The 22,318-nt window shown below is 37.9% G+C and overlaps 1 protein-coding gene across 3 annotated transcripts; it reads left to right on the forward strand.

The window, feature by feature from the left end:
- The first annotated feature begins 12,451 nt into the window (after positions 1-12,451).
- Positions 12,452-21,829, forward strand: LOC306761405 (beta-2 adrenergic receptor-like). 3 transcript variants are annotated; one of them, XM_079247546.1, is made up of 5 exons: positions 12,452-12,644; positions 16,257-16,413; positions 16,520-16,811; positions 18,539-18,612; positions 18,771-18,998. In XM_079247546.1, the coding sequence occupies exons 2-5, from the start codon at positions 16,263-16,265 to the stop codon at positions 18,854-18,856; spliced, it is 603 nt and encodes a 200-aa protein (XP_079103672.1). In that variant the 5' UTR covers positions 12,452-12,644; positions 16,257-16,262; the 3' UTR covers positions 18,857-18,998. The 3 variants fall into 3 exon arrangements, with proteins under 3 accessions (XP_079103672.1, XP_079103670.1, XP_079103671.1); XM_079247544.1 differs by having other exon boundaries at positions 18,539-21,829; XM_079247545.1 differs by having other exon boundaries at positions 16,260-16,413; positions 18,539-21,829.
- The last annotated feature ends 489 nt before the right edge of the window (positions 21,830-22,318 follow it).

Raw genomic sequence — 22,318 nt, forward strand, 5'->3', positions numbered from 1 at the left:
CAGTATAAATTTGGGAAACGGCTCTGATAACTGCAGTGGGGGTTGTCAGAGCCAAACTTGGTGAAACTTATAATGGATCTTGTTAGTTTTGTTTTGAGTAAACATTTCAGATGAAGTTATTGCCTTCAGCATCGCATTTATTGCCCACTATTGACACGAGTGGTGAAGGAGAAGATCCCAGTGGCAGGAGCAAATCAAAAGGGAAAAGTTATTGACCAACAAAACTTTGAGATGAACCAAACAAGTAAATTTGCTTCATATCAAAGAAACATATTTCATCAGTTTTTACTTAAAATATTTTAAAAACACTTTTGTTAGATTCTATATATTTGTGAATAGTGTTGAAAAAAGACTGATTTACTTAAAACAGTCAGACAAATTTAGAAAAAAAAAAAACCAACAAAACTATAAAAAGTACACCTGAAGTGTAAAGTTATCAAAAGATACTTAAAATAAACAGTTTATTATAGTTTCAGTGATCCTTTTCACCCCAACATCCCACAGCTGAGGACTCTAAGGCGGAAAAGGTCCAGTCACCTTTATGTTTGAAGTTTGAGTGAGAAATGGTCAGGAGTAACCCACGATACATGGTGGCTCACTTCAGGCTCTCAGGTTGCATTTAGGCTCGTAGAACGTCAAAAGGTCAGCCATATATTCTGGAGCAAACCCTCCATGAGCCTTAACCTCACTCCCCTTAAGCCCGCTGCACGTGGTCAGGCACCATGAAGCTATTTTTTAAGGCTCACTGAGCATGGCACCACATCACATCCAGAATAAAGACGTTACATTTGTGCTGCTTTTGTTCCTGTTGCAGCAACCTTTATGGACCAGCCATCGAGGAGGAATTTACGTCAACTTCAAAGCAACATTGCTAACTTAGTGTTATAAGGCTGTTCATTGATTTATTTACAAACCATCTTAAGTCAGTTTTTAAATCTTTTTCTTTTTTTTTAAATTTTTTTTTTATTTGACTTTATTTAAAACATCGAGATATTTCAAAACAGCCATTAAATGAAACTGCTTTGCTGTGTTTATTGAAGGATTTGAAACGTTTTTCAGGGCAAATTAATGAGAGAAACCAGCTCATCAATCACAGAGGTCAAAGGTGAACAGTCCATAAATGGCAACTATTTCACACCAAAGGCTTTACTGGTCATTAGAAACCTACTTAAAAGATAATCTGTTCTAAAACTATCTGGGAATCATTGAGTTCTAGTTTGGTGTGATTCCCGTTGCATTTGCTTCTTGTTTTCAAATTATTGGTTGATGAAAATGACCATATTTTACCTAATCACTCACAAAGTCATTTAAAATTGTTCAATTTGTATTAAACTTGCAATTGCAGTGCTCATCAGCAATACAGAGGTTCCACATAGCTATGTTGTAATGACAAGCCATTTCCGTGTTACAGTAATCAGAATCAACAATGCTCAAGAGGAAAGTGCTTGATGTGCATCATTGGAATAAACTGCGATAGATATTTTGCTTATAATGACAGATCAGCAGCTGAACCACGTGAGCTCTGCTCTGACAAAATGACAGAGCTGATTAATGACTTGCAAGATCTAAACTGACTTACATCATGGATATTTCAGAATAGACCGTCCACTTCTAAAAATGCTGTTATAATATACCAAGAAACCAAAGTGCAACAACTGCCCCCCCCCCCCCAAAAAAAAGTACTGAAGTTTGTTTATTCTAACTGTTCTCTTGTATTTTTACAAGCAACGGCTTTTGAAGTTTGATACTTTATTGCACTTTATATATGAAAGAACAGATCTCTATAAAGACAAAACATATTTTTCATCTCTGGAAGAGAGGAGCAAACAGTGAAAGTAGCCATGACAACCACAGTCAGTATAGAATCACCACTCGACCTAGCTTACATGTAATGGATGATGGGAGAACTGAGAGAAAACCCATGCAGGAACTGCCAGTACATGTAGACCTCTTGACAGAAAGAGATGCTGCCAAGCATGAGAAACTTTCTTGTTGCAAAGCAGCAGTTCAAACTGCAGCAACACCTGCAGCCATCACCTGTAGATCAAGTTTAGTCTGCCTGTTTACCTGCAGCTCATGGCTTTAGTTTCCTGTGAAATTTTTGTGCCTTCAAAATTAGGCTAAGACCCACAGTGTTTACCTGAAGGATCATTTCTGTGCCTGACAGTTTTTTTTCTTAGAGCTGTAGCCTGGGTACAGATATGTAACCCTTTTCTGTCTGTCTTATTCTGACAAATCAAAACAGACTAAAAGATGTATGTTATTACGACTTCAAATTAATAAATTTTAAAACAGATTATCATCAAGGAAAACTGCCTCTTTTTTTCTTCACACAGTCACAAAAAACTATTTAATAATCATTTTCTATGATTCTGTTATGAGTGTTAATGTGCACAAAATAGAAGAGCATGTATAAAACCTTGTAGTTTCTAATGACAGTAAGGCGGATACTCCCTCCCCATTGTTGTTCATTTATAGAAATAATGAGACAAGTCTGTACATTATAGAAACTCTCCTCCCATTTGAAGACACATTTTTATCTTTGTGATAGCAAGAAGATCTTGGTACACATTGTGTGTGTTTGCAGATGTCTCAGTTAGGCAAACTAAAGGTGAGCTCACAGCCATTGTGTCTGTGAAGACGATATTAACTCGATCTCTATCTTGTTCCTGTGAAAGGGTCATAAGCGGGCTCTTGGTGTCAGGATCTTGATCTTTACAGACAGATTTATTGTTGATGAAACCAAATCCAGAGGTCAGAGGTTCGAGTGCACGCCCCAGAATTTTTAGATTTATAGAAAAAAAGGAGATTAAAGTCCATGATAAATCAAAGCATATTCATCTTTTTTCTTCAAATAGAGGACACAATGTGCCTTTTGTCAACCAGGCCTCAGATAGCTATAGCTGATGAGGGCAGCTGAAAGTTACATTTCATTCTGCTCAATATGGCGTTGAAAGATTATTAAAATTTGCAAAAGTCTCACCTTCTCTCTTGGCAGACTACGTCTCTCTCTCACATAGTTCTTACATGAGTACAGCGCCAGTCTTTTACAGCTTTGTTTCAGCTAGCTGCGGCAGCTGTGTTTGGACAGATAGGAATTCTTTAAGCCTTCGGTGTGCTGAGAAATGGCAGGACAGGACTGCAAATGATGTCTCTTTGTCCTCTGTGCATCACAAAAAAAGGGTCATATGTAAATCCAGGGGGTGATAAAGTTAGGTAAAAATGTGTTCATTCACACACTGTTATATTAGCTTGGCAGTTTATTTTAATATTTATTGATAACAAGTTTAATCTAAGATTATTTCAGCTGTAAATTAGCAGAAATTAAACCAAAAAACAATGGATGTTGTTCAATTTGAAGCTTTTTTGTCCCAACAAAAAGAAGAAATTGTCCAAAAGTTCCAGCTTGTCTGAAGTGAAGATTAGTCACTTTTCAGTTTTATGTGATTTCTTAGTTATCTTTAAGACAACTGAGAAATAAAACAAATTTATCTTAAGAAGTATAACTTTGCACTTGAAGACCAATTTACTTGATTTTCCAACATTAATTGGATTAAACTTTGATGTACCTTGAAAAAATCTTGCAAAGTAACAAACGTGACATGTGAAGACATTGCAATGTTTAAACCTCTGTTTTTATTGCAAGAAGTTCTATTTATCTTGTTATTATTGGTCTTATACTATGTGTGTTCCACAGAAACATGTGAAAAGTTGTCTGTGGAAGCTGACAGAGGGCCGGCACAAGCAAAAATGAATAGAAGCGTTTGCAGGATTCATTCAGTCCGATTAAAGACGGTGTGATAAAAACACCTGATCAAGTAAAATAAAACCAGACTGAAAACATTTTTCATGAATGATTTTAATTTCATTTCACTTTTACTAACAGAAAAGACGACCTGATCACTTCCAATATAAGAAATAGTTCATAAGTAGATTATTCATGTAAAGTTTCTATAAAAAGTCTGGACACACTTTTACATGGGATTCAAAGGATTTAATGGGTTCAAGGTTGGTCAACCTGTCTAAAACTTTTTTTTTTTTACGAAGTTTATTCATTCATTCATTATCCGAACCGCTTAGTCCAATTAAGGGTCGCGGGGGAGCTGGAGCCTATCCCAGCAGTATTTGGGCGAGAGGCGGGGTACATCCTGGACAGGTCGCAAGTCCATCACAGGGCATTTTTGCAAACTTACAAACTGAAATGATAAATATCCATGTCTACCAGACAGGGAACCAGATGTAGATCCCAATCCTGCTATAGTTGTATTGCCAAATAATCTGATAAGAAGCAGGATATCATTTTCTTTTGGGTTTATTTCATGATCATCTGTCTGGTCATGGTAATGTAAAGGCTCATTTTGTAAATGAATCAGGACAACTTTCTGCATGACTAATACAAATAAAAATGACACCATTAAACTAACGCAAACTTTACTTCCAGAAATGAATCTATAATGAACAAATATCTCCCATGAGCTCTAACATCACAACTCAAATGATGTTTTTTAAGCAGCATGCTACCATAAAATGAAAAACACAGTCATAGGATGAATCAATCGTGGAGTAAACTAAACTTGCAACACACCTCATAATATATCTGATAAAATGCACATTTTCATGAACAAGTGGTGCATGTGCATACTATGAGGAACAACAAAACTCCATCTGAACTTGCCAGGGGATGATATACAACACAAATAGGATCAACAGACAGAGAAATATGAGTGCAGATAAAAGTTAAAGAGGAGTAGCTACAGAAAGAAAACACTGACAGTGATGAGACCAAAGGCTGACAAGAAACTGTAAGTGAGAATGGAGGGGAGTAGATGAAGTGATAAGGGAAAGCAGAAAGTGTGACAGAGAGGGGAGAAGATGAGAGAAAGTGAGTGATGGAAAGAGAGAAAAAGCAGGAAAAGAGCAGCAATGATGGGAGTATAGAGGGGGAACAGGAAAAGAAAGGTGCTGACTTAGAGTTTATCTGTCTGTTTCATATGGTTCTTTCCTGCTCTGTAGACCTTTCATTTCTACTCTTCATCCCAGTCAACACACACACAAACACCACTTCTTTCAGCCCTCCTACAAACATCATGTCACGTTGGCTTTATGAAAGGCCCAACTGTGTGATGCCTGAAAAAGAGCTCTTTTTAACGTTCATTTTTCTTTTGAATTATTTGCTTTCTGTGTTGGTGACCCTGCATTTTTCCTGCAACCTTTTTGGCCCTTAGGATCATCACATCTGTCAGCACAGCTGTACCAGCAAGGCAGGGGTGATGCTGGGGCTGTAAAAGTACACAAACACTATGTAGGATGGGACATGGATGATGAACAGAGGTACAGAAATCTATAGCACAGTCAAAACATATGATTTCATGAGATATATGAAAAATATTTGGATCAATTACAAAAAAAAAAAAAAAGAAAAACAACATTTCACCTCATATAAACCACCCTTTGATAACTGCTGTTTTAAGACCTGTTTTTTTGGAAAGCCTGATCAGTCACCTCTACAGCTACATATAACTTGTAAGGATCATACTTCTGAGGAATGAGCAACACAACTCTGTCAAAAACTGGGGAAAAAAAATTCTCTGCAATGTTTCTATTGGTGTTCATTCTTGTCTTGAGTTGTTTGTTGAACTGGATGATTCTCCTGCACCAGTAAAGAAAAAGACAACACAGTAGCCATTTGTATACTTTCTTCATTTTAAACTGTCAGAGACCTCAGCATTATGGAAAAGATCCATGTGGAACCACAACAGCTGGGCACACTGTGCTCATGCTGGTCACCACTCTGGTCCCATTTTGCTGTGGGACAGCATTCCATTCCTCAACCAGAAGCCTCTGAAGGTCAACCACCGTGGTTGTGTTGGTCACTGTAGCATGTACAGCATGCCCAAACCGATCCCATGAATGTTCATCTGGGTTTGATGTGGACTCTCAAAAGGCTGGTCTCTGGGTGTCCAAGTACTGATTTTATTCTGTGATGATCCCGGTTTTCTGGTGGAGGGCCCTATCATCCTGGAGGGTGGAGTTTGATCCCAGATTTGGGATTGATACTGTCTCTTAAATTTCATTGCAATGTGTTTATTAAGCAATCAGGTGCTGGTCATAAATCTGTGACTGACACACACCTGTTAGCTCTTCAGTCTCATAATATTGTATCAGATCTTTTAACATTTTTTGGGGGGGGGGGGGGGGGGGGCAGCTACCAACATGTTTACAATCCACAGCAGTGAGTCATACTTCATGTGAAAGTGACTTGTCAGGCTTTGCGGTGATGCATGATATAACACCATGTGGTTTAAAGAACATAAACAATCAACCAAGAACAAATTTCCTACTTTTTGATCTGAATTTTTTTGTATTTTTTTGTACAATACACACACTAAAGTGATGCAAAGACACATTTGTGTAAGTGGTTTAACTACAATTAGAAATAAAACCCTAAAACAGTAATGCCCCAGTGCAGTCCCAGAGATCAACTATCCTGCAACATTTAAATGCATCCTTTCACCAACATACCTGAATCAAACACCTGAATTCCCTCATCTGTACATCATTCAGCTCTGCAGAGGCCTGATAACAAGACATTCATCTGATTCAGGTGGGTTGCAGAAGTAGATCTTCAAGATCAAACTTGAACATCCCTGCCCTACACTGAGTTTCCCACAAGAACAAAAAAAATGTGCATATTTTCATGTGAACTGATTTACATGAATAAGTTCTTTGCTTTAATGAATAAATTCAGGAAATGCATTTAACTATCGATTTCGACTGATTTAATCTTAAGTTGGACAACTCTCTTAATTGGTATGGCTAAAAATGATTAGAAACATTTTAGATTAATCAAATTATGAGGATTTCTGATGTTGTAATCACTTTTTTAAAGTAATTCTTTACCTCAGTTAGTAGTATTACTAGTCCCAGGACTAGAAGATGTTTTGGCAGATGCACCAGCAGTGACAGAAACTACAGATGCAACTACATCCAAAACTAAACTAAAACCTGCAACTGAGAAACAGCAACAACTTCAAAAACAGCTTCATTTGCAACCAAATACAGCAACAACTAATGCTCCACTAACTGCTGAAACAGCAAGACAGCTACTGGAGATGAACCAGACCGTGAACCTGAATCTGCAGCAGCAACTGCACCTGACACTGAAATTCATCCATTTCTCTGCCACCGTAGCATCACCTGCAATTAAATCCAGCAACCAAAACCAACTACTGCAACTTCATCTGAAACACAACAATGACCTTCAGCCATACCCACAACTAAAGATGCAAAGTGGTAAAAAAAAAAAAAAAAAAAACAAGTCGATATGAGAACACAGTAGGTCAAAGCAGCAGGAAATAGCACGGTGTGTTCTCAGCCATCTCAGCCACACATGATGTTTAGAACACCGAACAGGGACTCTTTAAAGAACAAATAAGTCATACTGAAATCCCACCTAGGCTTGGCAATGTTTACTTTTGGATTCTCACTGGTCAATACAGCAGTACTTTTCTGCTACAGAGGGACTTTTTGCATGCGAAGCATTAAATGTTTTCAGCTGAAAACAACTCCGTCAGAAAAAACAAATGTGGCTTGTAGATCGTTTATTATCTGCCCTCCAGCATTTGGTGAAACCATGACTGTGATCTGTATTATTTCAGCTAAAGTAAAAGATGTATCACAGACTGATGACACCGTGGGAGGAGCATTTTTCATTGAGCCGAGCGATATTTTTATTTCTACATCATTCTAAATCTTCTCAGTGTTAGATTAGATTCTGAGCAGATATAAGCTATTAGGAGAAAATATCCACAAAAGCCTAATAATTAGTCTGTTAGACCACAAAACTCTTTACATGTCTCCTCTCTCAGAATAACTCACAGGCGTGCAATTCAAGAAACGGACATGAAATAAATATGAGAAAGGTCCATTCAAAGGAAACTGTAGGGTGGGAAACAACAACAATCAGTGATGATTGGTCGGTTATGAAACATGTGGGACTTTGTGAAGACAAGGATGGCATGACCATTTGAATGTGTCATCACCATGAATTCACAAGTGTTTTGTGGCACTTCACTTCTTTTCTTAATCTCAACATAATCATAAGAGATGATTAATAGATTATGAAAAGATCTTGATCTGAATGAGGCATGACTTGTCATGTGCAAAACATTTGCAGTCATGTGAACAGACATAAAGAAAACAACTGAAGAAAAAACAAGAACATAGCTTCAACAATGGCACAAAAAGGTTTTCTTTTTACTTCTAATAATATAAGCTTAATAGCTCAGTAGTTTGAGTTATATTGATGGATGAAGGATATGGAGAGATAGAGGAAGGGGCAGGTTACTGACAGGAAGAGGCTCTAGGAGGAATGTGTTATACAGGAGGATATGACCACAGTACAACGCCCTGTGTCTCTTTTCTCAGGAGAGACCCCTTGGTCATGAGAACAAGAGAAACATGAAGGACTCACACAACGGAGGTGTTACCACATTCTTTGCTATACCACCTTTCGTTTCCTCTTCAGGCGTACTTCAAAACATCTTTTGAACTCACTGTGGGCAAATCAGCTGAGACACAATGGCTTGCATTTGCACAAGCAGAGAGACTGCTCCTCTTCTGAACAAAAGAAAAAAGCTCTGAGATCAAAACATTAATGAAAACGTGCTCCGAAGATGTTTTATAGGGTTCAAATACTCGCACAGAATGTCACCAATCAAGTCTTTGGCCACTAATGAAACTCTGGCCTGCTTAACTAATATGCCCTTAAAGACGTCACACGGAGGAAAGAAATGAATAAAAGAAGAAGAGGAATAGGGGAGAGAGACTCAGAGAAGCTCTTGCAGCAGTTTGAGGGTTTCCTGTTTCCCTGTCTGCAGCTCAGAGTACAAAGCATGACTGGGCTGGCATCACCTCACAAATCATCAGCTGGACAGGAGAAATATGTATTCTGTCTTCTGACAGCTGCAACTTTTGTTGTGTGGTTTTTAATGTCCTTGACATCATCAATAGGAAAAAATGAATGAAGTGTTTTTGTTGGAGTTTCAATTTGCTGCTAAACCACTGGCAATCTGCTCTTAACTCTGAACTGTATTTGCACCAAATGTGGTTGATTGAAATCTGCTTTTGAGGTTAAGATAAGCATATGGTGCAGACAGAACACTGTGTTCTCTGAAGAAACACTCAGATGGGTTTACCTTGCTGATGTGCCTGGTACATGTGGTGGTTCAGGGGATTTTTATTCTGCATGATTAGACTTTTGGGCATTCTGTGCATCTAATGTTAATATGATAATAAAACAGTATTTTTATAATTTAGTATCTATATCAAGTCCAGACACTCCTCTTTCTGAATACAAACCCAGCAGTCACTAATTCCTGTAGCCCAAACTGAGTTATGGTCATGTTTGTAAAATAAGCAGTCTCTTCTAGTTCTGAGAGTTCCTGCATGCAAATTTAAGCCCTGATTTTAACCTTTTTCTAACACTTGTCAAGCAATGTTATTATTTTGGATGTGATGGTCATCATCTTCTAAAAAATATGCATTTTAGTCCCACATTTTCGGATTGATTAACCGATTGCTTTTCAACCTTAAACAACGTGAGCAGGAAGTGGCTGAATTGTTTTAGTCAACCTGACTAAACAGGGGCTGTTAAGTGTTGGTGTTAAACTGTCTACTGTGTTAATGTTTACTTGCACTGCTTAATATTTCTCCATCCATGTTTGGGATGGACAGGCTGAGGCTGATTTAGCATCAGTTTGCATCCTGTCCCTTTTTCTAAGTTTTCTCTATATGTCTGATTGATGTTTCTTTACTTAACTTCCTCCATTGATACCCTCTTCTTTTTTTTTGCTGAAGTTGTGGTGAGCATGATACATAAATGACTTGTGTAAAGCTAAATGCATGTGTCATGTGATGCTCTAGGATGGAAAAAACACTAAAGAAGTGTGGTTTCTCAGCCACAAGATACTGCAGGGAAAGATGGTCCCAGGAACATCCATAATGATTGTCAAAGTGCTGTCATAATGGGTCATAGACTCATAGATTTAAGGAAAAACTTATTGATTTTAAGTTTTAAAAAATGACGAATGACAATCTGCTCTGATGCTTGTGTGACTTGCATCTCCCTACCAGGTGCAGGGGTGGTTCATTATAGGAGGAAGTTGTGGGTCAAATTACTTAAGAAGCTGTTTAGAGAGGAGGACTTGTTGACTCACTGCCTGCAGCCTTACAATCATTTACTGTTATTTCAGTAAATGAAATAAGAATGTATCTTCTATCCCATTGTCTTGTTGGAAGCACTGGCGTGTCTGATGTGCAGTCCTTTTTCGGTGCACCGCTTGATGTTTTCCCACAGAGCATATGAACTCAAATCCAAGGATCATGCTAATGTGTGTAGACAATGTTCCTACTCAAGACAGGCACCACAGTAGACAACTGGTCTCATATGAAGTTTATCAAAGAAGACTTTGTCTTTTGAAGACAGGTCAACCTCTATTCCAGATAAAGCATCATCAGTTTAACGGTGTAGTTGAGACAACACACCAAATTTTAACTATTAAGCTTGGTCACAATATGAGCCTAAGCCAAAAATAATCAATTTATGTGCATTGATCAAAATGAGTCAGTCTTATGTTTAGCCACGTACACCACAGCAGATCTGTGCAGTCAGTTGATCTCAGAGTTAGGACTCAGCACTAGGCTGTTGCTCTGTAGCCTGCAGTCAACTCTAATGTGTGTGTGTGTGTGTGTGTGTGTGTGTGTAGTTGCAAGAATTGAAACTTGTTGGTGGACCACATGGTGATTAGACTAAGACATCTTGTTCTGTCTGCTTGTTTGTTTGTTATTTTATGGACTTTGAGTCTGAAATAAAAGTTTTCTTTTTCTTCTTCTTCTTCACTAGCTCTTGTCCAAAAGAGCTACGAGTGGCTGAACCGCAAGGATTTGAGAAAATATGAGAAACTGAGGTTTCTATGAGCTTTGTTGAGGGTTCAGGAGCATTACTCAGGTAATATCTTTTCAGATCTGGATGACTTAGTTTGGGCAAAACAGTGGCTTGTGCTCAGCCGTGTTGCTTAAGAGGATTCCTGGTTCAACTATCGGTTTGTGTCTTTCCATATCAAAGCTTCAACATTTCTATGGGTTCTCTCCTGAGTGCGCCAGCTTTCTACTGCAGTGCAAGAACACCCATGAAATGGAGGGAAATTGTGATATTAGAATGACTGTAGTATGCGTGTACATGATCATTTGTCTCTGTGATGGGCTGATCTGTACTGTTTTACTTGCAGTATAACGGTTGGGAAAGGTCCCACCCCTCCCCAGGGATCCTGGGTGAGAGTTTGTTCTACCTACAAATCCAGCTTTCTCTGGTTTGTTTTATTTAATTTGTAAAGCAGAAGTAATATTTTCATGGAAAAAGTAAATGAAGAATTGCTCCATAAGAACAAGCTTCATGTGTTCTTGGTGTCTTGGAACATCTTGCAGGGATTTCTCAACCTGGTCGTCATGTGCTACTGTTCTACTGGTTTTAGATGTTTCTCTATGAGGACACGCCTCAAATGAAAAGTTCTGCACCGGCCTGTTATTGACCTATTGATCCCAGTCATGTGTGTTGCAGCAGGGAAACATCTGGAATCTTTGACAGTACCTCACAGATACAGGAGTTGGAGAGCCCTGATCTAGAGACCTCAGAGAATTTATTCCCAGTGTACAAAAACTACCTGAGTAAACTGCAATAAATCAGAGTAGAAAAGTGAGGTTCCTTTCTTTACCTGTCTTCGTGTTAGTTTACAGAGGATAACGCCGCCATGAGAATGATTTTATTGCAATCGATCAACTTCAGCTAGTTGTTGATTACAAATGTTAATATTAACTGTTTGTGGTCTTGTTTTTGTGAATAAACTCTGAGCAACAGTTCTGTTAAATTATTTTCTGTATAGTAGCTAAGTAAGGTCAATATTTCAGCCCTTATATAAGCTAACTGGTGCATAAGGGTTAAGCTGCTTTGACACCTCCACAGAGTACACTGCTCTTTTTATTTAATTTTGGAACGTGATTTTATTAAGTTGATCATTTGTGCTTGACTTATTGACTGATAACATGTTTCTCTGTGAAGTGATGAACCAACAATACATTTTCATTTCTGACTTTCCCAAAACAAGCAGTGTGTGGTTTTATGCTGCAGCTACTACATGTGATTACATGTTGTCTGGTGACAAAGAAAACAAGAAAAAAAGAGTTACTTTAAGTAAATAAGGTAAAAAAACAAACCAAAACTCTGGTTTCCTAAAAACCCAAAGTGGACTGGGTGCTGTCTGTACACTGCAGACATATGATATACACCAAAAGCCAACCCCACACTTCTGATAGGCTACTGTCTTACTGTGATGTCATCATGGCTTGCTTATAAAAAGGGTAACGGGCTCAGCTGCTTTAAAGAGTGGCTGAGGGCTGAAAGGGTGTGCATACACACAAGTGAGAACAAAGAGTGAAACAAAGTGTGTGTGTCACACACAAAACTAGAATTTTTATACCTTAAAAAAATAGACAAGAAGTTGGTGGAAAACAAATTTTAATTATGTTGTGGACTTAAAATCATTTGAAAGATGAAGTCACTGGACTGAAGGAGAAAACAAAGCCTGGAGGTAAGAAAACTAACGCTGCAAGTCTGCTTTGCATACGTTAGATTCACATGCAAACACACACATACACACACACACATACACACTGTGGTCTAATGGGTGGATTGGGACAAATAAATAAACCACCATCAATGACACTCTGGCTATTTTAAGTGTTGAATTATCAGTTCAAGCAACACTTTAGAGCAATGAAAATGGGAACTGTTTGCAAGATTAAAAACATTTCATGTAAGCAACTACTTTTTTTGAAGATTACATGAGATCATTTAACGTGTTGACAGACTGAAGCTTGTCCGTCATTGAAGGAGCACATTTTCCTTCAGCTTTAATTTTTTAAACCAAACACATCTAAATTATTTGAACAAAATCATTCATCTTCACATCCTTTAATTCTTGCAGCTTTTAAATGCAAAACAGTGTTGAATTAACTCAGTTTTGCAAACTAGCCTTTCTTTTTTTTTTTTAAAAAAAAAGAAAAAAGAATCCAAACTTTTGTCATACATGGAGTATTTGATCTGAACAGCAAAGTGTGTACGTCTTGTTACTTGCGGTCATGTGTTTATTCTGCTAAGCTCAACTAAAGATGGGTGTTGTGTTTATGTACTTTTCACACCGCTGCACATGTGCACGCACCATTAGTGCACGAATGTGCGTTGAGAGCTGTGTATTACCGTCACTAAGCCAGCTCTGCCATGGAATTTTTATGTCTCAGTAAATCTTTTATGTTTGATCATGAGCAGGTTTTGTTGTGTGTGAGAGTTAGAGGAAAAAAATTAGAGTTTGTGCCACAGGCTGAATTAATGTACTTAACTGCCAAGATTATTATTGATTTGATTGGCGGGGGCACAGAACAGCCACTGATCTTCAGAACAGTACCAGGATGATGGATGTAGAGATAAAGTCAGCTTCAGACTTTAGGTTTCAATAAACACCAGCTATTGCAAAGATATGAATAATAAAGGAGAAATCAATTTGACAGACAATGTATGAGGTGCATGGTCATCTGTCAGGGCCAATCTGTGCACTACTTCATTTCATTTCAACTGTAATGGGCATGGGTAATGAAACATTGATTTTTTTTAATTTTTTTTTTTTTAAATGGTTCGAGCCAGTTTTCCTGCTGATCCATCATTTTCCCCACACAAAGTATTCTCTAAATACAAATGTGAAATGTGGACATTTTCCACATGATGACAAATTTTTGCACAAAGATGCTGTTGAGCGCATCAGACGAAACGACAATAACTCTCCAAATAAATGTCTGGAGCAGTGTAATGGCAACTGTGAGGCTTTGGCTGACCAGGACAGCCATTTGCACTACTTGTACGATGATTGTCATAAACCAACAAACTCGTCTTGGTCCTTTCTGACATTTTGAAACGCATCCCAAAATTCAACACTTTGCTCATTGACCGCTGGAGAACTGTGTAAACACTTGTGAATCAATGCTCCTCTTTAGACCTGGCACTAAAAAGTCTTGGTAGTGTTTTAATTATGTTGGGATAAAGCCAACTTACATGCAGGCGAGTAAGCACCCATGATCCAATTAACTAAAAAGTTTCTGGATGTACAGAAAACGTAAACCAAATATGTGGCTTCCTTTCAACATGGCATCACAATAAGAGTAATACTGTGAAACCTACAAACATCTGCAAGCAGCTTAAAAAGTAAGGGGCCCCCTCAACAAGACTTACTTATCTTCAACCTTTGCTGTCTTAACAGGACTCCCCATCCCCCCAACTGTTGACATGCACAGTCATAACAGCAAACATGGATCACCATGTGTCTGCTGTCAGCTGAGCCACCTCTGTGGAAAAGCATTAATGTCCAGCCAGCCTGCTCTGCATGTCTTGATTTATGCATGTGTGTGTGTTACAATGAATAAATACATGGATTGTAGCAAACATTTTTATTTACAGACTGATGCTAAAAAAAAGCCATTTTGTGCTGTTACTTAACATAAATGGATACTTTTCTGCTCCCTGCAATGCCAAATGTGTCCAACAGACACACAGCAAAAAGGGGTGTGTTATATTAGGATATATTTAAGGTGACTGCTCGTGCTGCAGCACTGCAGTACTGGCTCTTTTGCATTGCATAATGCATATGTGCCTGTTGCTATAGGATTTCACAAACCCAGCTTTTCCCAAGCATCAACCTGTGAGCTTGTTTTATACTTAAGTGAAGTGATTAGGTCAGAGCATAAAACCAAAGTGTACACTCTGTTCCACATGGTTAGATACTATTACAGAGTCTTGGTGGGTTAAGGGTTTAACAAGAGCTGTTATTTGACTTAATGTCAGCGTGCTATTCTTCATCATAAAAACCTAAAAGGAAAAAGAATAATAAATCAAGAGCTAGATATAAACATGAAATGAAAAATTTTTCACCATGACAAGATATCATGGCATGACAGAATGCTGCTGGTGGACATAAGTTCTCACTATGTGGGGGGAAATGCACACAGCTGAACCTGATGAACTCATGATAGCACGAGAGATCACTTAACTTCCTTTGTGAAAAACCACATATGTTCAGTTCTATAAGATAGCAAGTTGGGTAACTTATACCCCTTGTGACCAAAAGGTGAACCTAGTGAATGTATATTTCACAGAAAATAGGTCTCTAGATGTAGCCTCGTGTCTGCATTGTTGGGTCTGAGCCACAGGAAATAACTTCTTGATATGCAAACGGAATAAATAAATTCTCTGGCCTGCATTAATGGCACGTTATGGTCATAGTCATTTGTAAATGAGGGTGTAAACACTTTGCAGTGGGGGAGTGGTGCATTCAGGCACACTGGTTGTGAAAAAACACCCTTACCACACCAAACAATTTCCTGTTTTCCAGTTATTGCTCGATCATGTGTTTTTAATACCACGAGCTCGTAAAATAGTGCAGGAAACAGACAACAATTACCAGTTTTAACCATACAATGTAAAATTTAGATTAACATTTGTGCAGTTCACTGCACCAAATGCTACATTTGTAAAACTATGAATGTTTTGAGAATACGTGTCACATGTATTCTCTGAAAATTTTTCATTAAAACATTTCAAGAGTTCATTTTTTATTTCCCCTGACAATGTATGAGACCTTACAACAATTTACTTAAAATAGTATTTTGCACAAAACATTTTTGCTTTTAATATGAACTCAGTTGGCTCTGTGATTGACTGGAGACCTGTCCAGGGTGTACATACCTGTGGCCCAATGTTTGCTGGGATAGACTCCAGCTTCCCATAACCTCTTTTGAACCAAGAAGTTAAGATTAAATGGATGGATGGATGGATGGATGGATGGATGGAGGGTAATAATGCAAACACAACAGAGTCAACTGAAGAACTGTATTCTTATGAGAAAATTTCATTATAACATTTTTTATTTGAAATATTACTCCATTACTTTTATGGTTTTCTGTAAACCCACCTCATTGCAGCCAAATACTGAAAACTACAAATTGCTGACTACATTACAAGATTAGGCTATAAGTTGCATTATTTCAGACATTATTTGACGGCAGCGTTTCTTTCATACTGGATGTGTTCTTATTTTTCTTCTTGTGCTTTAGGGACATGAACTTTTGTTCATGACTGTGCTCTTTTGTTTTGTCAGTAGATCATGGAAAATGGGACCTTCATGACAACAATAACTAGCCAGGCACTGAACAACAACTACACCTTCAACACCTCGGACCCCAGAGAGTATAGCAATGCAGAGCTCTTGCTGCTCGGTGTTGCCATGTCTATTCTGGTTCTGGCCATAGTTTTTGGTATGTAACAAAGCTACTGACCGTTTGCAACAGATATATGGATTTTTGGTGGATCAGAACTGATGCAAGTTCCACTTTAAGCACACCATGAATTTCTTCTATGCAGGTAATGTGATGGTGATCACAGCCATCCTGCGGTTCAAGCGGCTGCGAACGGTGACCAACCTCTTCATTGCTTCACTTGCTGTCGCCGACCTCATCATGGGTGTCATGGTGGTCCCATTTGGCTCCAGTAATATCCTGCTGGGAAAATGGAAGTTTGGGATATTCATGTGCAACTTCTGGACAGCAACAGACGTACTGTGTGTAACAGCCAGCATCGAAACATTGTGTGTGATTGCTCTTGACCGTTACCTTGCTATCACCTCACCTCTTCGCTACCCAACTCTGCTCACCAGGTATAAGACTCACCAGCAGCTCAGTGTTGCAAAGAAACCAGTTAATTATCACAATGTTTGCTAAAAATCAAACACATTTTTGAATTTTTGTTTTCTTCATTTTATGTAAGTTGTCTGATTAAGCTGCATCTCATAAGTCACAACAGTTGTTTTCAGTCAACACACACATTAAAGCTGACATCACTTCATTGGGTGTGGCCAAGGGTGCAGCTGGTTGGAAAATGTGTACCCATTAACCCATAAAGACCAGAGGCTCTTTTGACACACAGATGCAGGTACACTGTTATGGTATCAGGTCTTAATGGGTTAAGCAGTGCTATGGTAATGATTAGCCCTTTTAACTCAGCATGGATTTATTCTTTCTCCCTGTGTGTACATGTTGGTGGGAGGTGGTCTTTAACGTTTCTGAATTAGCATCAGGTTTTTTTTTTTAATCTATTAATCAATTGACTAATTTATCTGTTTTTGTTGTCTGTTTGTGTACATTTGATGACATTTCAGAAAGGGCTTGTTTGATATTAAGTTGTATTGTGCTCTAAATAACACTGCAGGTCACCGCAAAGTCACTTGAGTCAGCTTCATGTTGGGGGATTGGTATTTGTTTAAAAATGAAATGAATCTGGAGGTGTAGCATTACAAAGGAGTGAGTTCATCTTAGCTAGCGGCTAAATGCTGGGGGCTCCACACACTCTAATCTGACCAAATGACTTATACTAAGGGCCAATATTGTGAGCAGGTAAAGAGGAATGGGTTGTTTTTGTAGACAACCCACTTAGCTATAACTGTCAGATCCAAGTGGCGTGATCAGGCTCCACCTCACGTTCTCGCTTTTTGGCTTTGCTAAAATTTAGCATTTAGGAAAGCATTCCGCCCTGCGATGGACTGGCGATCTTTCCAGGGTGTACCCTGCCTTTTGCCCAAAGACTGCTGGAATAGGCTCCAGCTTCCCCGCGACTCTTCATAAGCGATTTCAGAAAGTGAATGAATGAAAGAAAGTATTCCTAAGGACACAAAATTAGGATGTGCATGATCATTAATGAATATAGTAATACACATTCAAGAAAATAATACTGCCAAATTCTCAAAGCATAGCCTATAGATATGCTAATCATTGGACCACATTCTGTTGAATCAATCATAGAAACACATGCAGGTGAAATTTGTCACCTCTAACATTGATTTTGTTGTTCTGTCCTGTCACAGCACCTCAGCTTTATTTAATTTTTCTGTCATTTGTGGATATGCATGAACAAAAATATTTGCCCTTCTCTTTATTCTCCAAAACCCCTGGTTTACTTTTCCTCTAAACGTCTCACCAAACATTCAGTGTCTCTCCTAACTTTGTAAAGACACAGCACAATATTTTAAAGTTGGTATTTCATGTCAAATGATGATTATTTTTCAAACCCCAATCAAGTGGTTTTTTTGCCTAAACTAGCCCATGTGGTTCTGTTGCCTAAGCCTAACCAAATAATGTGTGAGAACAAATCTGGGAGGGAAAAAAACAGAAGGGAAGTTTGGTTCCATATAGGTTGATAGGCAAATGTCAAACCGGCTCCGAGAGATTGAGTGTGTATCTGGGGTAAAATTAGACTTCACCCTTGGCCGCTGGATTGCTGGAGTTTGGCTCAGCCAGTATATTAAACAAACAAAATAACACACTTACTGTAGCTGTGTGCTTGATGTCAGCCCTGGACTGAAATGTCTTGTGTTTTGCTGTTTTCCAGGGGTCGAGCCTTCGCAGTGGTGCTTGGAGTTTGGGCAGTTGCCTCTCTCATCTCCTTCCCGCCTATCTTTCATAGTAAGTGGATTGCAGAGAAGCCTGAAGCTTTGGAGTGCTACAAAAACATTGAATGCTGTGAATTCAACATCAAACCATTATACGCAGTGGGTTCTTCCATCGTGTCATTCTACTTGCCGCTGGTGGTGATGATATTTCTGTACAGTCGTGTTTTCCAGGAAGCTCACAAGCAGCTGGAGAAGATCAGAAAGACAGAGAGGCTCTTCTACAACTTGCACTGCTCTTCACAGCTAACTTATCCTGATGATAGTCCTGCACTGAATAAACGCAGGGCAGGAACTGATGTAGAAGAAACAGCAGGAGAGGACAGTCTAAACATGCAGCAGTCTGGACACACAGACACTGGTAAAGAAGAAACTGGGGAAAATGACACAATGAGGACAGAAAAGGGGGAAGGAAAGCACTCTGCCACAAAGCGTCTTAAGTTCTGTCTCAAGGAGCATAAAGCTGTAAAAACTCTGGGGATCATCATGGGAACATTCACATTATGTTGGTTACCTTTTTTTATCCTTAATATCCTCATATCATTTGATTTTGAAAACCTTCTAGTGCCATTTAGACTGTTTAATTGGCTAGGCTATTCCAACTCAGCCTTCAACCCTCTCATCTACTGCCGCAGCCCTAATTTCAGGCATGCCTTCCAGGAAATACTTCATTTGAGGGGCAAAGGAAGAAGCTGGGGACGGAGAAAGACATGTTGCAAGAGCAAAAGCTACTTAAGGCAGCAACGCAGACTAAATGGGAACCCGAACCTGGATGGTGTTAAGAGGCTGGATATTCCTCAGACAGCAGTGTGTAAGGACAGTCTGGAGAGCTCCATTTTAGAGTACTCGCAAAGTATGGCGTCACCAAATTCTCACTCTGAACAGGTTTTAGACGTGGCACTAGGTTCCTTGAACAACTGGCATGCCACCAGCCCTCCCAGTTGGAACTTTAAGGAAAATCTTGCGTCGATTGCTTGACCAATTCTGATATTGGACATTTTGAAAGCATGTATGCGCTGTGGACACCCAATTTTTTTAAGCAGATGTTTGGCTTAGTTGAAATGGACTCACAGTCTGTTGTGAGGCTGTGCTGTTGGGCACTATTTTTTGTCAGTCTTATTGTGATTTCACTTGTGATCAAACTTCTTTATTGCTCAAGTGTGTTCTGAAAATTTGACGACTTTATTTAAAAACAATCAAACAAAAATAAAACCTGTACTAGATCAACATAGCTATTGCACATAAATTGTTGAGATAGATGCACAGATGTACCGTACTCCCTGTATGAACTCTGATGCCATAAACTTAACCTCTTTCATTGAACAGATTCAGCATCTGAGAAGCAAGTTCATTAATGCATTTATCACAATTACAGAAAAGTGAGCAAAACTGTTTCGAAAATGGTTAAAGTTTCACTTGTAAAGAAACTCCAGAGGCATACAAAACTGGTATCGCTCTGCGAATATTAATGGACATAAACAGCGCTGTAAGTAAAGACTGATCAATGCCAATTATAATGAAGACTAATACTGTGCCTGCTTATTCATTCCAAAAGCTTCCTTCATGAGCAAGTTTCAGCTCTTTTTTAAAATGTTGTCCATGATGCTGGTTTCTTTCTTTATTAAACTGAACTGCAATTATCTTTGTTTGTGTCACAGCAATTCTGCATGTTTGTTTAAAAAAATGAAAAAAGAAAAGAAAAGAAAATCAGAAAGAGATTCAAATACCAGTGTTTGAAACCATATGTATCCATATCAGATCATGATGACTCACAATGTCTTCAGGTGTTTCAGTACATCAATGCATTTCTACTCAGTGCTTGCAAATATTTTACACCAGGATTTTAAAATGAAAACAAGAAGTTAGTTAGGAATAAAGAAAAAAGCTTAAATGACATCAAATTAATAAAGAGCACCAAGATATATACACTTACAATATGGTCAATAATGAACCCTCTGAACCTAAAAACAAAGGTTACAAATCATGAGGCAGGAAGCACGATCAGGTAATTAGCAACATATTTGCATTGCTAATAACTTTTCTCTTCCGTTTTCAACAAAAGCCACACATTCGGACAAAACTTCCCCGAAACCTCATTTTGTTTGCCCTGAGGCTAAAACTGTCTTTTGAAACAGTGGGTCCCATCTGAGGCTTAGTTATGACCAGATTATGGAAAACGGCTTGCCTGTTTTAAATTCCACTATGATAAACCTTAAAACTATCTACTTCTGTATATTTGTGTGTAAGATAAACCTCTGTGACCCAAACATTATCAGACATGTTCTTTCTCAGAGGATTCTCTTTCTTTCATCACATATTCGCTGGAACTTTTTGTCTCCACAAACACCACCATGAACCCACACGTTCCTTTTATGTCATCTGTTTTAACTCTACAAACAGTGCGATCTGTCAGACAGAGCTTTGGAGATCATTTCCATGCAGCTGGGTCTGCTGTTTACATAACAGTGTCTGTTGCGCACAATGTAAAAACATAGCAATCATTTTACACATATTTAAGTATTACTTAAAGTACAAGTAATCTGATTGCTTTGTGCAAATGTATTTAAGAATGAATTATTATATAAATCTGTGTAGAAACTTGGGTCAAATGGAATTATATTTTACTTTTTGTTGTCCTTTTTAATTTAAACACACATAACATTTGGCTATGTGTCATCTGCTAAGTCCACCTAACATCCCTCCCTGGTCTTGCCTTTATGAGTCAATTATTTATTATCAGGTTATATGGTCACAGCTGAACAAAGTGTTTAAATGTGTCAAACTGTCAATATAATGTAAAGGTGTTTTTTTCCTGTTCAGATTAAGTATTTGTGTAATGTAAAGCTCGATACATGCCACTGAATTCCTGTAATTTGCTGTTATGTGCATGAGATTATTGTAGCTGTGATTGTTTTACATGACCAGGTGGAGTTTGTTTGTTTATTTTTCCCAATTCACATTGACCTAATGCATTAATTGCTATTATATATAGAAACAAAAAAATTACTTTTGATTGACTGGCTGAGTCTTTCATAATATAAGTATGATTGACACACAAGCCTTAACTCAAAGGAAGTTATGCTTGGGTCAAACCAAGTGAACTCTGAAAGTAAGATTTAGTTCAAACGCTTTTGAAAAGAAAAAGAGTTTCTACCTCTTTTGGTGTCAAACAAATTTCATCTCTTTGCTGTACTATTGTACATTTGTGAGTAAAAGAACAAGGTTCAAAATTGTGTTTCTGTCCTTGTTTTTTGTTTTTTTTTATTCTGTGTTTATATACATATATATATATATATATATATATATATATATATATATATATATATATATATATATATATATATATATATATATATATATATATATATATATATATATATATATATACATAATTATTTATTTCTATTCTCCAATACTTTTTTAATGGACTTTACAGAATGGTTGTTATTTAGACTTTTTGTTTTGAGAATTAATTTTCAATTCATTAATTTTAAATGACCAGTAAGAAATGATGGGACACAACAATTATGAGGTCCTTTTCTTTTGATAGTGCAAGTTTTCAGCTTAGTAGTGGCAGTCTGAAGATTCATAATGGTAATATGTTTTTCTTAAGAAGCCAAATTGACTCATAAAATAAGAACATTAAAAAAAAAAAACATTTTTAAATATTTGACATGTTATTGTTAAAATAAAGTTACACATTTAACCATAGATTCCCATCA

The sequence above is a fragment of the Telmatherina bonti genome (genome assembly GCF_933228915.1).
Source record: "Telmatherina bonti genome assembly, chromosome: 10".
Classification (NCBI taxonomy): Eukaryota; Metazoa; Chordata; class Actinopteri; order Atheriniformes; family Telmatherinidae; genus Telmatherina; species Telmatherina bonti.